Genomic DNA, 16,468 nt, shown 5'->3' with positions numbered 1-16,468 from the left:
AAGGTATTAATTTGGAAATATTCATTTTTAATTGAAATTCTTCAGTAAAGTTCGGATCCAAAAGCAATGTATTATCGAATCTCCATACAGGTCTACTATTATCCTGTTCAGCAATTTTAAATTCAATCCACACTCCTCCATGATCAGACAAAATAATTGGATCTATGGAAGCTTGTGTTACCTGCTGAACTAATGGATCTGAAACAAAAATATAATCTATTCTTGAAAAAGATTTGTGAACCTGAGAGCAAAAAGAAAATTTCCATTCATTAAAATGAAGTATTCGCCACATATCTTTCAAATCACAAGACTGCACAAAATTATCTAATCCTAATGATTTCATAATTTTACTAGGTTTTTTATCCATCAAAGGATCCATAACAGCATTAAAGTCCCCTGCCACTACTAAATTAGAAGTAGCCAGTGGTAATATCAACTGCTGTAGAGCTTTAAAAAAATCATTTTGATTCGAATTAGGGGCATATACATTAAAAAGCGCCAATGTATTATTTCCCATGCTCATGTACACATGTAACCATATTCCTAGGGGATCTGCTGCAATCAGTTTAAATATAGTTGTATATCTCTTATTCACCAAAATAGCTACCCCTGCTTTTTTCCCTACAGCAGGGGCAAAAAAAACCAATGCTTTACCCACCCCCCCTTCTAATTTTTTGGATTCTATGGCCGATAAGTGTGTCTCTTGAATATTGCATATGTCTGCATTCTGTTGCTCCAAAAAGGAAAGCATTTTCTTTTTTTAATTGGATGATTAATATTTAATGAAAAACATTTAATGAGAAATTAACATTTAATGAAAATTTTTTTAATTCTATTATATTATTGTAATAAAAAGTGACCACAAAAGATACCACAATACCATCCAATAATTCAGTGAGTTTATTTTTCCCCTGCACATCCAAACCCAAATTTTAAAAACCCCTCCCTCCCCTTCCCCCAAATAAAATGACTGTCTCGGAACACACATAGGATTAGCAATCACAATACCCTTCTCCCAGACAACTTATATCTTTTCCCTCCCCAACCAAAACTTAAAAGTAATAAACCCATAATTTAATTTAGCAGTATGAATTATTCCATCTTTACCAACACATATGAGAATAAAACCTCCCCCTATCCATTTTAAGAAACTTCCAAAAGCCTTATCTATTTCTCTTCATATTAAGTAAAATATTAAGGGGTTAATAATAAAAAAAAGTCTAAAAAGTGTCCTAAATGGCTACTTGAACGATCAAAAAGCCTGATCGTTCAAGTACCCATAACCAAAGCTGGTTTTTAGATGTATCTAAAAACAGCTTAAGCCTTTCCCCTGCCACTAAACGCACAGAGAGAAAAGAGGTGTATTTAGAGGAGGGGATAGGGAGGGCAGTGGGCAGGAGGTGGGCCGACCTACACCTAGGCGTACAACAGGTATAACCAAAACATTAACAGGTTGCCTAGTCGGCACTTAGATCTTTTTGACTTAGACGAAGTCAAACCAGGTCTAAGTGCCGAAAAAGGGGCCGCTGAGCTGATGGCCGCTGGTGCCATCAGTTCAGCGGGCCGGCAACCTACCCACTTCAAGCATCGCGGCAGGAGAGATGCCTCATCTCCCCTACCGCGATGCCATCACTCTACCCGAACTGCCGCAACCCGCAGCAGGAGAGATGCCCTATCTCTCCTGTTGCGGGTCGCGGCAGCTCGGGTAGAGGAGTGATGGCATCACGGTAGGGGAGATGAGGCATCTCTCCTGCCGTGATGCATCACCTCCCCACACACATACAACATCAGGGCAAGAGGGAGCCCAAGTCCTCTTGCCCTGCGGCAGCTGCGGCACCCCCGACAATATCGGGGCAAGAGGGAACCCAAGCCCTCTTGCCCCGGTGATCGTGCCCCTCCCCCGACTCGATCTGGCCAGGAGGGAGCCCAAGCCCTCCTGGTCCCGGCGACCCCCCCCCCCTCCGATTTAATGGGCCAGGAGAGAGCCCAAGCTCTCCTGGCCCCGGCAATCCCCCCCCCTCCGATTTAACGGGCCAGGAGAGAGCCCAAGCTCTTCTGGTCCCGGCGACCCCCCCCCTCCGATTTAATGGGCCAGGAGAGAGCCCAAGCTCTCCTGGCCCCGGCAATCCCCCCCCTCTGATTTAACGGGCCAGGAGAGAGCCCAAGCTCTTCTGGCCCCGGCGACCCCCCCCTTCGATTTAACGGGCCAAGAGAGAGCCCAAGCTCTTCTGGCCCCGGCGACCTGCCCCTCCGATTTAACGGGCCAGGAGAGAGCCCAAGCTCTCCTGGCCCCGGCGACCCCCCTACTGGATTGGGCCAGGAGGGAGCCCAAGCCCCCCTGGCCCCGGCGACCCCCTGCCCCCCACTACAATACGGACAGGAGAAATCCCAGGCCCTCCTGCCCTCGACACAACCCCCCTCCCCCCAATGACCGCCCCCCCAGAACCCCCGATTGGACCCCCCAGCCGACTCCACGACCCCCCACCCCTTCCCCGTACCTGAATGTTGGCCAGCCGGGTCCTGAATGGGGCCGGATTGGCCCAGACGGAAGAAACCCCTCTTGAATATTTCACATCGAACACAACCATAAATTTCATAATTTTAACTTTCATTAATGAATAATTAACTTAAGTAATATGTTCTAAGAACAACCTATCTTAAAAAATTCATTTCAGTCTTAAATTAGCATCCAATAAATAATAAATACCATCTATATATATTTACTGCCAATAAAATCATTTTTATATTATAATCAAAATTTTATCATATAAATCATCTTATTAAAATTTTCCCTAAAAAATCTGAAATTAATCACCTTTAAATGACAATTTATATATTTTCTTTGAATTTCATCATTTTTTCATTTCTCCCCCTGAATTAATACCAAATACCTCTAATATAAATTCATCCTTATACATGTCTGAAATTAAAACCCCCACATCAATACCTTTTGATATTAACTTCATATTCTCCGACCTCCCATAAATAGTAACTGATTCCGATGAGAAAAACCAATAAAAACATGTCTATGCACAACATAACAGACAAACCATAACATTTATATCCATATGACCCCAAAACAACTAATATTTCTGTATATATTAATTTCCTTCTCAATGAGTCCAATTCAGATCTTTGTAAAATCTTTTAGAATCATAAAAGAGAGAATTCTTGTCTCCAGCAACTACGTCTATATTTTCCAAGTTTAGATGATATGTTTTCCTTTTCCATTTCTGTCAGCTTGAATATAAGTTTTCTTAAGAGACTTTTCCAAGATTCACAGGCTGACAACACTTGATCTTCTTCTGAAGGAATTTTTGATTAAATCAAATTGTCAATGATAAGATCTTGACCTTTCTTTTATGTAACGACCATTCCAGAATGAAAAACCTTGTATCCTTACATTTTACCATCTTAAAAGTCTTGATATAATTGTTTAAATGAAATATTTGTAAAAGTCAATAGTATTTATATTTCACAAGCGTTCAGATCATTGAACATTTCCTTTTTATTCCTGTTAGAATATCAAAATCCATCCTTTCCATCAATTAATAGAGCCAGAATCTATAAGATGTTGTTATATCAAGGTCATTAAAATTCATATCAATTTAGGTAGACATTGGCTCAGTATTTGACAAGAAATCTTTTAACTTTTCCGGATCTTCAAAATATAAAATCTTATTGCCACTTGTTACTCTCATTTTTGCTGGATAGTATAAGCCATAAGTGAGCCCTTTTTCTCTCATTTGTGGCCTTAACATAAGGAACTGCTTTTGCGTGTTCGCTGTATTCTTTGCGAAATCTGGCACCAACAACAGCTTAGAACCTTTATAATTTAAGTTTCTATCAGCTTTGGCCAATTTTAGTATCTCTAGGGCCTGCTGGAAACATAGCAGCCTAAAAATTAAAGGCCTTGGGCTCACTTGACTTGCTGACCGCCTTGTTGGAATCCTGTGAGCTCGTTTTATTTCTAATGGATTTTTTGAATTTAACTGTAACAATTTCAGCAACAGGTTTTCTAAACACTGGATGGTATCTCCCCCTTCTAATCCTTCCGCTAAACCAATAATTCTTACGTTCTTTCTACTTCCCCTGTTCTCATAATCTTCAAGTTGTTTCTTCATTTCTTTAATAGTTTGACTGTCCTTTTTACATTGCTTCGTATTGAGTTCCACCTGCTCCACTCTAGTCTCCAACTGTGACATTCTTTGATTAATGATTTCCATTTGCCTGGTTAAATTCACCACTTCTTTTACCTCAATAATTCTGCTTGCGTTTTCCTTAAGTATTTGTTTAATGATCAGTAGTTCCGCCATTACATCGTTCTTGTCTGATACGTCTGTAGCTTTCGCAGGGAGAGATACTTTAGACGGCGTCAGCTGATCATGTTTTACACGCTTCGCTGTCCCTTCTGCCGCGAAAGCCGTTTCTAGCTTTGCTTGCCGCGTAGTAGCCATCTATATATATAAAATCGGAGGTATGTATGTGTATGTATGTGTGTGTATATGTGTCGCGATCACGCAAAAACGGCTTGACCGATTTGAACGAAACTTGGTATGCAGATCCCTCACTACCTGGGATGATATGTTCTGGGGGTCTCGCGGCCCACCTGCACACGTGGGCGGAGCTACAAACATAAAATCAGATTTCACCCATTCATGTCAATGGAAAAAATGTAAAAAGCTGCCATTCTCACAGTAATTCAAAAACGGCTTGACCGATTTGAACGAAACTTGGTATGCAGATCCCTCACTACCTGGGGTGATATGTTCTGGGGGTCTCGCGGCCCACCTGCACACGTGGGCGGAGCTATAAACAGAAAATCTGATTTCACCCATTCATGTCAATGGAAAAAATGTAAAAAGCTGCCATTCTCACAGTAATTCAAAAACGGCTTGACCGATTTGAACGAAACTTGGTATGCACATCCCTCACTACCTGGGGTGATATGTTCTAGGGGTCTCGTGGCCCACCTGCACAAGTGAGCGGAGCTACAAACATAAAATCAGATTTCACCCATTCATGTCAATGGAAAAAATGTAAAAAGCTGCCATTCTCACTGTAATTCAAAAACGGCTTGACCGATTTGAACGAAACTTGGTATGCAGATCCCTCACTACCTGGGGTGATATGTTCTGGGGGTCTCGCGGCCCACCTGCACACGTGGGCGGAGCTACAAACAGAAAATCTGATTTCACCCATTCATGTCAATGGAAAAAATGTAAAAAGCTGCCATTCTCACAGTAATTCAAAAACGGCTTGACCGATTTGAACGAAACTTGGTATGCACATCCCTCACTACCTGGGGTGATATGTTCTGAGGGTCTCGTGGCCCACAACTCTATGTTGCTTGCTCAAGGCTGGGTTCACCCAATAATTTATATGTTCTTGCTCCAGGAGGTGAAACTAAAAATGTTGTTTATAATCACATTTTGCGTTAGTTGTATTGTATTCATTTTGTCAAATATTTCACATTATAATTTGAATATTGTACTTTTTATTAAGCTGTAAAAAAATAATTTCATTCACCACTATAAAGTATCTTTATTTGAATCCATTTACAGTGTTATTGCTATAATTAAATGCCCATGCAACGCCGGGGCATCAGCTAGTGTTAAATAATTTTTTACTACAACTAAGGAGAAGAAAAAGCAGCGAAATACTTTTCAAAGTTAGAGGAGCGCCGCGGTTACATCTCCATCTTGTGCGCCACCAAGCCATGCCCCCCGGGTTGACTACCTATTAGTTCAGAATCTCTGCTTCCATTTATAGGAAAGAAGATTATTGAGGTAAGAACTTTAATCTTTCTGTATAAATGTATCCAGATGATTCACCAGTAAACCATTGGTGGATCACTGGCAAGTTACTACATTTTAGTATTGAGAATAGAAAAAAAAGATGCCATTGTATGGAATGAAAGATGCCGTTGTATGGAATGAGATTTCAAGCTCTTGTGGATCCTATCACAGATTTCAGAGATGCAGAGAAGGCCAGAGCAGTGTAAACTGTTCAGCTCCCCTGCTCTCTGTTGTTTCTCTTTCTAACTCTATATACTGAGGTACAGCTTTGTTTTGTGCCTGGAGCATATTGAACTCCTCTGATGGCCTCAGCTGCTGCAAGAACAATGTATTCTTATGCTTGTTGTAGGTTTCTGAGTCTTGCTGCACCTTGTCAGGTAGAACCGACATTTCAGCCATCATGCTGTGGCATTCTTCAGGATATGCTGTGAGGTCTGCAATTTATATTTACAGCAGACCCTCAATATTCGTGGGGGTTCGGGGCAGAGCTGGCCTGTGAATAGGGAAAATTGTGAATAATATTTTGGGCTGGCTCTAATCCATCCCCACCTCCCTCCTGTGTTCCCGACCTTACCTGGTGGTCTAGTGGTGACATGGGGCAGGAGCGATCTTCCTACGCTCCTGCCCCGTGCAGAGACGTCATCAAAATGGCTGCCTTGAGTTCCCGTTGTAGTCTCAAGACTACAGTGGGAACTCATGGTAGCCATTTTGATGGTGGCAATGCATGGAGCAGGAGCGTAGGAAGATCGCTCCTGCCCCGCATCACCGCTAGACTACCAGGTAAGGTCTGGGGGATGTCTGGGGCAGCATTTCTGCATTAAAAAAACAAGGGGCAAAAAAATTGCGAATAACCAAATTCGCAAGTGGGGAAACTGCGAATTGGGAGGGGGAGCTGTATATAGGAAGTCCTGAAACCCAATATGGATATATGAGTTATATGTTCTCAGGGTTTCAAGATGCCAGCTGCGGAAACCCTGAGAAAACAAAAATGTATTCTTACCATCATTGTTTTTGGCTTATACTACTGTAAAATAAAATTCATGAATATTTTCCTAGAATTATATGTGTAATTAAAATTAAGACATATCTGGACACAGTTTCTATGTAGAAGAACTAAATTTGAGTACAAACATTTTGGATAGTTTTGTCTTCCAGTTTGTCAACTGTAACTAATTTCTCGCACTTGCTGTATTTTAGCTCAAAATTGTATTCTACAGGTTTCCAGCCACTTATCTAGAAATTTCTCTGTCCCCTCCCCAGGTATTCATTCGAGAGCTTATCTCAAATGGCAGCGATGCTCTGGAAAAGCTGCGGCATCAGCTGATGGCAGAGGGTGCAACTTTGCCAGAGCTGGAGATCCATCTGCAGACAGACAGTGAGAAGAGGACCCTTACCATCCTGGTACCTTCCTTTCAGAGCCAGGGCCACCTTTATATACTGTATATACTCAAATATAAGTCGATCCAAATATAAGTTGAGACCCCCATTTCCCCACCCCCCCAAAAAAGGAAAAATGGTTGACTTGAATAAAAATCAAGGAACGTAATAGCAGAGCCACTCCGCCAAATATGTAACCTATCCTTAAAAACTGGAGAGATCCCGGAGGATTGGAAAATTGCAAATGTCACACCCATCTTCAAGAAGGGTTCAAGGGGGGAACCGGGGAACTACAGGCCGGTGAGCTTGACCTCGGTCCCGGGAAAAATGATGGAAGCACTGATTAAGGACAGTATCTGTGAACACATAGAAAACAATGGACAGCTAAAGTCGAGCCAGCACGGCTTCTGCAAGGGTAAGTCATGCCTCACAAACTTATTGTACTTCTTTGAGGGGGTAAACAGACAGGTGGATAAAGGGGAATCCATTGACATCATTTACCTTGACTTTCAAAAAGCCTTTGACAAGGTACCGCACGAAAGACTGCTTAAAAAGCTTTGGAGACACGGGGTGCAAGGGGAGGTCCACCGATGGATCAAAAACTGGCTGGCAGACAGAAAACAGAGGGTTGGAGTGAAGGGCCATTACTCAGACTGGCATGGGGTCACGAGCGGAGTTCCGTAGGGGTCGGTGCTGGGACCACTCCTGTTCAATATATTTATTAATAACCTGGAGGCGGGAACAAATTGCGAAGTTATTAAATTTGCGGATGACACCAAACTCTACCGCAGGGTTGAAACCATGGAAGACTGCGAAGATCTGCAAAGGGACCTAACGACGCTAGAAGAATGGGCCAAAAAATGGCAAATTAACTTTAACGTAGGGAAATGCAAGGTCATGCATGTAGGGAAAAAGAACCCGATGTTCAGCTACAAAATGGGAGGATCACTGCTAGGGGTAAGTAACCTTGAAAGAGACCTGGGAGTGATGGTGGACACGTCTTTGAAGGCATCGGCACAGTGCGCCACAGCCTCAAGAAAAGCAAACAAAATGTTGGGTATCATTAAGAAGGGTATCACAACCAGGACAAAAGAGGTCATCCTGCCACTGTATCGTGCAATGGTGCGACCGCATCTGGAGTACTGTGTTCAGTATTGGTCGCCGTACCTCAAAAAGGACATGGCGGTACTTGAGGGAGTCCAGAGAAGAGCAACTAAACTGATAAGAGGTATGGAAAACCTCTCATATACTGACAGACTGAAAAAGCTGGGGCTGTTCTCCCTGGAAAAGCGGAGACTTAGAGGAGACATGATAGAAACCTTCAAGATCCTGAAGGGTATAGAAAAAGTAGACAGGGACAGATTTTTCAGATTATGGGGAACCACAAGTACAAGGGGGCACTCGGAAAAATTAAAAGGAGACAGGTTTAAAACAAATGCCAGAAAGTTTTTTTTCACCCAGAGGGTGGTAGACACATGGAACTCGCTTCCGGAGGCTGTGATAGGCCGGAGCACGTTACAAGACTTCAAAGAAGGTTTGGATAGGTTCCTAGAGGATAAAGGAATTGAGGGGTACAGATAAGAGTAGCGGTAGGTTATAGGGATAGTCTGGGACCATTGCTCAGGCATCGGGCCTGATGGGCCGCCGCGAGAGCGGACCGCTGGGAGAGATGGACCTCTGGTCTGCCTCAGCGGAGGCAACTTCTTATGTTCTTATGTTCTTTAAATCAAGCAGCTTAATATTCAAGTGCTCTGTCCTGCCCTTCCTTCCATCCCCTGCCAGGCTCTGCACCCTCCCTGCCCTGTCTGTCGTACATCCTCTGCCACTGGAATCCCTGGTGGTCCAGTGGTGTAGCGGGCAGGAGCGTGCTTTCCGTGCTCCTGCCCCACTGCTAACCCAGTCAGTTGGTCGCTGCTTTGAGTTCCGGCTTCAGCTGCTGAGCGGGACCGAGCAGGAGCGTGCTTTGGCGCTGAGCTTGGTGCCTCTCAATGGCTGAAGTCAAAACTCACAGCAGCAACTAATGGATTGGGTTAGCAGCGGGGCAGGAGCATGGAAAGCTCACTCCTGCCCGCGACACCTCTGGACCACCAGGGATTCCAGCGGCAGTGGAGGTACGATGGGCAGGTAGGGGGGACAGGATGCAGAGCCTGGCAACCCAGCAGAGGCCTGCAATAAGTCTGGGAGGGCACTCACCCAAATATAAACCAGGTCCCCATTTTTAGGCCATTTTTTTGGCCCCCAAATCCCGGTTTACATTCGAGTATATACAGTGGTACTTCTTGCTCCAGCCTTAATTTCTCTACCAACCAAAGATTTTTGTTGTTAATTGATTTAAAGAAAATTTTATTCTAGAAATCTCTCTTCTGGTTCCATATCTTACTTGTTATGTTATATTACCGTATTTTTCACTCCATAAGACACACCTGACCATAAGATGCACACTAGATTTAGAGTAGGAAAACAAGAAAAAAACCATTCTGACCAAATAGTGTACTAATATATACCAGACTCTGCACCCAACCCCACACTCCCTGCCAGGCTCTGCATTCAGCCCCCCTCACTCCCTGCCAGGCTCTGCACCCTGTTCCTTTCATTTTTCATATACACACAATACACACAGCAGATGTAAATTCTCAAAACTGACACATTATGATCACTAAATTGAACATAAAATAATTTTTCCTACCTTTGTTATCTGTTGATTTCATCTTCCTTTCTTCCTTCCTTGCCAAAGGCTGCCATCCTCCTTCCCTGCCGTGCCAAAGCTTGCCTACCTGCTGCCGATTCTTCCTCTGCTCCCGATCCACCGTCGGGCCACAAGCCTTCCCCCGATGTCAGTTCTGACGTTGGAGAGAAGGTCCCTTCGATGTCAGAACTGATGGCGGGGGAAGGCTTGTGGGCTGGCCACGTGCAATCGCTGCACGCTGGCTCTTCCCTTACCTTCCTGGAGTTGTGGCATGGCAGGGGGCAGGCGTCAGTCAGCCCGTGTATCCCGAACAACGAGACATTTAAAAAGGTATGACGGGGTGGTGGTGGGGTATTTAAACAATTTATCTTCGTTGCATAAGACGCACTGACATTTCCACCCACGAAGACCACATACCATTTTAGTAACCTTCCTCTGGACCGACCCCATCCTTTTTATATCTTTTTGAAGGTGCAGCCTCCAGAATTGTACACAGTATTCTAAATAAGGTCTCACCAGTCTTTTACAGAGGCATCAATACCTCCTTTTTTCTACTGGCCATACCACTCCCTATGCAACCTAGCATCCTTCCAGCTTTTGCCATCACCTTTTCAACCTGTTTGGCCACCTTAAGATCATCACATACAGTCACACCCAAGTCCCACTCTTCTGTCCTGCACTTAAGTTCTTCACCTCCTAAACTGTACTGTTTCCTCGGGTTTTTGCAGCCCAAATGCATGATCTTGCATTTCTTAGCATTAAATTTTAGCTGCCAAATTTCCAGATATTTTTGCTTGTCTTCCTCATTCTGTAATTTATGAAAGCTAATCTCTTATTCCTTACCTTCTCAGCTACTACTTTTGAGAACCAAAGCGGCCTTCTTTTCCTTTTACTTACTTACCTCACAAAAAGGTTTGTCGCCTTTATAATCGCTCCTTTCAGTTTTGCCCACCACATTTCCACTCCTTCCAGACTTTCCCACCCAGACAATTATTTGATGTAAACCTCCATCCGAACAAAGTTAGTTTTTTTAAAAGTCTAAAACCTTTGCTTTTGAATGAGCCATCTCTATACCCATCTTAATATTAAACCGTACCATGCAGTGATCACTGGATGCCAGATGATCACCCACTGTAACATCAGAAACACTTTCCCCGTTTGTAAGCATTAAGTCCAGTATGACCCCATCTCGCATGGGTTCCTTTACCAACTGCTGGAACAGTTCTCCTTGTAGAGAATCCAGGATCTCCCTACTTCTAGAAGACCTCGGCAGTTGTATCCTTACACAGACACTCATAACATTGACAGATTCTTGCATGCGAGACGTACATGTCATCTATTCTAGTGTATACTTATGAAGGGAATTTTTAAGAATAAAGTAAAATTTTGGAATCTCTCATGGCACACCTGGAATCTCTTCGGGGCACACAGATTGAGAGACACACTTCTAATCATTACACCTGCCATACACATGTGAGTCTATACTGTAATTACCCTTCAGAATACCTAGATGTTATGTGACTCATGTAATGATCATTAGCCCAGACTGTAATCATTTTAATCTCTGCAGGATACTGGCATTGGAATGACTGGGGAGGAGCTCATTTCTAGCCTAGGAACTATCGCTAGATCAGGATCAAAGGTAAGGATCTTGATTTAGATTGTAAACAATTTTTATTGACAAAAAAGACCGGCAGAACCAGAGGAAAATAACAGGTTACATAAGACAACGAACATAGGTGGGAGATCCACTTAACAAAGCACTTCAGTACAAAGAAATGCATCATTTACAGCCACCCCTAAACCCCCCCTTTCCCCCTCCCCAAGGCTCTCCCACCATCCTCCCTTCCCCAACCCCACCCTCTACCCTTCCAAGATGGAGGGGAATGCAAAGGCAGCGCTAAAGCGTACGGGAGTCCTAGGAGCCCAAAAGCCCCCCCCCCCAAGAAAAAGGGGGGGGGGACCAGGCAAGCTAAGCCTTTATGGAAAAGGAAAATACCAACAAAATTCCCCCAGGGTCTGCACTCTGATGACCCCAGAGCACTCAAATGAGCAGGGCACTCCCACCAGAAACAGACCCCCCAAACCCCTCCTCCCCCAAGGATCTTGATTTAATTGTCCTGTACTGCTCTGCCCACCTATGATATCTTTCTGTAGCATGTGTTTTGCTTGATGCATACTTAAAGCTTTGTGGCTATTCTATGCTATTAAAGAATGATTGTATTCTAGGATGAATTTTTGCAATATTTCTCTCCTGCAAATATTGGTTTTCTCTTCCTAGAGCTGCTGCTGATATACACATAAAATATTAAACTATATAAATTTAGAGAAATATGTATAACAGCATACATAGGGAAAAGTGAAATAAATGCACCTTGAAGGCGATAGAAGTTGTAAAGGATTTCAATCTCCTGGGCACTTTCGTAAACAAAGAAGCAACTAGCAGGGAAGAAATACTCCGCAGAATAGCACTGGGTTGTTCTTCAATGAAGGCTCGGACAAAGTATTCAAAGGAAAGGAAATAACACTCCACATTAAGATCAGACTTGTTCACGCACTCATTTTCTCAGTGGTCAGTTATGAGCACTAGGGAGTTATGGATGTGAAAGCTGGGCACTAGGGAAACAAGATAGAAAGAATATTGACTCAGTTGAGCTTTTGTGCTAGAGAAGGATTTTATGCATGCCATGGACTGCTAGAAGAACTAACAAATATCAATTCTGGAAGAGATCAAATCAGCTATGTCACTGGAAGCCCAAATTATGAAGTTATGACTACTTATTTTTTTTTTTTATAATCTTTATTCATTTTTACATCTTACAAAAAGTGTATCAATAAATTGACAATTGAAATTAAGTACATCACTTGATTTTCTTTCATATTTAACAGTAATACATAAAATTTAACCCCTTCCCTCCCACCCTTACCATAACATGTAATATTTTTTTTATAACATATACAATAAGTGAAATACAGAGTAAATTAATCATTTTACAATATAGACATCACTTAAAATTCTCAAAAATTCATACTTATTAATACCCTCCCCTCACCCACCAAAACTTTTCCAACCATTTTCCAACCTTATTTACCTCCCATCCCTCCCCCCCCCCCCCCGGATGTGCATATTATCTTATGACAAACCATAACTACAGAGATTTTACAAAGGATGTCAATGGGCCCCAAATTAATTTAAAATTTTTATTATTCCCTAAAATGGCAGCATTCATTTTCTCATATTTATATATTAGACATAAACTTGCCCACGAAAATGTAAAGTTGAGGCGATCCCAATTTTTCCAGTTTCGTGTAATCAGCTGTATAGCTGTACTTGTCTTAATTAAAAAGAGACGTCTTTTATGTTTATCTAGGGGATCTTTAATATGCAAAATAGTACCGCAAATTATTATTTCATAACTTAAAGGAATCTCAGAATTTAAAATATTAATTTTTCCCCAAATTAATTTCCCAAAAATCAGAATTCTAGGGCAGTAAAACAATAGATGGTCTAATGTTCCTATGTCAAGGTGGCAGTGCTAGCATCTATTAGACCTAGAATTATCTAATTTATTCAACCTAACTGGGGTCCAAAAAGAACGATGTAACAAAAAGAACCAAGTTTGTTTCATAGATGCTGACGCCGTACACCTCATCCTCCAAGACCAAATACATGGCCATCGAGATGCAGAAATATACTGCTTAATCTCAATACTCCAAATATCTCTAAGAGCATTTTTGGATTTCTTATTCATAAGTTCAGATATTAATTTATACCACTTGGGCGGCTTGATGCCCTAGCATTTCCGCTTGAAAACAGAGGAATTGCAGGCTATAAAAAATTTTTTAAATTACGCCATTCAGGGAACCTTTTCTGAATAGCCTGTTTCAATTGCAACCATTTATAAAATTGAAATTTTGAGATTCCAAAAGATTGTTGGTCACACTGTCAGAAGACAAAGTTCATTGGAGAAGGACATTATGTTTGGGAAGATCGATAGAACCAGGTGAAGAGGGTGACCTGCAATCAGATGGCTAGACACATTGAAAACAACCATGGGGATAACGACGGAGGTCCTTACCGGACTAGCACAAAACCGATCTCTTTTTAGTTCAGTAGTTCATCAAGTTACCAGGATTCGAACACTAGATGATGGTACCTAACTAATTGTATATCTGTGTTGTGCAATGTACGAGTATATACTGCATATACAGGCCTTTATATGCTCCTAGATTCATTCCCAGTAGTGCACAATTTTACATGTGCTCCATGGCAGGTATAACTTTGTACATGTACTGAATTTGCCAGTAAGAATTTGTGCAAATGAATGTATTTTACAAAATGTTTGAATAAGTGTTGATCTTACCACAGTTCCACCTGCTTTCCATGCCCAGAAATACTCATACACACACTGCACTGAAGGAAACACTATCCACTAGTAGCGAATGTGTTTGTGCACATATACCCCTGGGTCAATTTTATGAGAGCCTTCTAATGTGTTTTTCATGCATCCACCGCCCTTCCCATAAAGAAAAATATTCTTAGACTACTCACTCTACCCCCTTTATCTTCATCCTTTGACTCCTTGTGAGCTTTAAAACCATATGTACACTTCTCCCTCTGTATTTGCGGTTTCAGCATTCACGGTTTTTAGCTTGCTGACTCTTTCTCCCCCCCCCCCCCCCATTACATCAGCTTGCATAGAGAAATCTCTGATTCCAAGCGTTTACAGAGAAAATAGCGATTCCCAGCACTTTCTTCACCATGTTTTGCCTCTCCTTCAGAAATAGGCCAGGTCTCCCACCATATTATTTGCAGTTTCACCATATTCACGATGGTTTTTAATAGAAAACAGCGAATAACATATGAAAAAATTTATTCATGGTTTTTTGGTATTTGCGGGTCTGTTAATCCCATATCACAGCGAATATGGAGGGAGAAGTGTATTTTCATTTCCATTTCTGAAGCACTCGTTTTAACAGCTGTTAGATCAACAACAGGTATTGCAGTTTGAAAATTCAAGAACCCGGAATATGCTTAGAGTATAGTTAAAACCTATAACAGTGAGAACTGGAATATAGCTGCCAAAAGTTCCAGAGTTAAGTGATCAGATTCAGAGTGGATCAGATATGTGACAGGTAGTAAATTGTAACTTTGTTATATTTATTTGGTAGGCCTTCTTGGATGCTTTACAGAATCAGACTGAGGCCAGCAGCAAAATCATTGGCCAATTTGGAGTGGGCTTCTACTCTGCCTTCATGGTTGCCAACAAAGTAGAGGTTTACTCTTGTTCTTCAAAGGATGGGAGTCTGGGGTATAAATGGTCTTCTGATGGGTAAGTGTCACCTGGACTGGAAAACCCACCATTAACCTACATGTCTTAAAGCAGTGTTCTTCAACCTTTTGACACCTATGGACCGGCAGAAATAAAATAATTATTTTGTGGACCGGCACCAGTCTGCAGACCAGCAGTTGAAGAACACTGAGCTAAGTTGTGGGCCAGACCCCGCCCATCTCCACCCAATCTTCGCCCCACCCCATAATAGTACTAATTGTAACACCATTTTTTCCATTCATTTTTCATATATTCACACACACAATATAATCATATTAACAACACATCATGATTAACCACAAAGTTAAACTATACAAAGCACACTATGCTTCTCAATATTCATTCCTACCATGCCAAAAACTAGAAGTACTAATATATACAGTGGTGCCTCACACAACGAACTTAATTCGTTCCAGGAGCAAGTTTGTTATGCGAAAAGTTCGTTATGTGAAACGCGTTTTCCCATAACAATACATGTTAAAAAAAATAATTCGTTCTGTAGCATAAAATATGCTAAGATGACATAAAAAAAGATAAATTTTTGGTTATTATTTTTATTTAGATACATCTAAAACATAATTGTTTTTTAAAACAACACACATTTTTTAAATTTAAAGACAGACTAAGTAGAGTCTAATTTTACAGTGAGAGAGGGCAGAGTCTCAGCGGCAAAAACTGGGACTTAACTGTTCATTTTTTTTTTTTTTCTACCGTGTTTCCCCGATGATAAGGCAGGGCCATCAAATAAGACAGCCCCCCCTTTTTAGAAAAAAATGTAAAATAAGGCACCCCCCCGCAAATAAGCCACCCACCGATACCTGCGCTTACCCGAATCGGGTGGTACGGTGGGTGACTCCGTGTGGTCCCTGGCACCCCCGACACGATCGGGGCAAGAGGGAGCTCAAGCCCTCTTGCCCCCCCGACTCCCCGACACGATCGGGGCAAGAGGGAGCTCAAGCCCTCTTGCCCCCCCGACTCCCCGACACGATCGGGGCAAAAGGGAGCTCAAGCCCTCTTGCCCCCCCGACTCCCCGACACGATCGGGGCAAAAGGGAGCCCAAGCCCTCTTGCCCCGCCGATTCCCCAACTCCCCGACAATATCGGGCCAGGAGGGAGCCCAAGTCCTCCTGGCCACGGCGACCCCCTAACCCCACCCTGCACTACATTACGGGCAGGAGGGATCCCAGGCCCTCCTGCCCTCGACGCAAACCCCCCCTCCCCCCAACGACCGCCCCCCCCCCAAGAACCTCCGACCGCCCCTCCAGCCGACCCGC

The 16,468-nt window shown here is 42.6% G+C and overlaps 1 protein-coding gene across 3 annotated transcripts in view; it reads left to right on the top strand.

Annotated features, from left to right (window-relative positions):
• The window catches only part of TRAP1 (TNF receptor associated protein 1), a 197,591-nt gene that overhangs the window by 54,451 nt on the left and 126,672 nt on the right, over positions 1-16,468 (top strand). For all 3 annotated transcript variants that reach the window (XR_004541110.1, XM_033963644.1, XM_033963646.1), the window contains exons 4-6: positions 7,059-7,199; positions 11,432-11,503; positions 15,034-15,194. Coding sequence is in view for 2 of the 3 variants with exons in the window: in XM_033963644.1 (XP_033819535.1) it covers positions 7,059-7,199; positions 11,432-11,503; positions 15,034-15,194 (374 nt within the window). In the remaining variant the exon portion in view is untranslated. The remainder of the gene's footprint in view (positions 1-7,058; positions 7,200-11,431; positions 11,504-15,033; positions 15,195-16,468) is intronic.

The sequence above is a fragment of the Geotrypetes seraphini genome, chromosome 11 (assembly GCF_902459505.1).
Source record: "Geotrypetes seraphini chromosome 11, aGeoSer1.1, whole genome shotgun sequence".
NCBI classification, from domain to species: domain Eukaryota; kingdom Metazoa; phylum Chordata; class Amphibia; order Gymnophiona; family Dermophiidae; genus Geotrypetes; species Geotrypetes seraphini.
The sequence above is the reverse complement of the archived record's forward strand: the minus strand, read 5'-3'. Positions and strand labels throughout refer to the sequence as shown.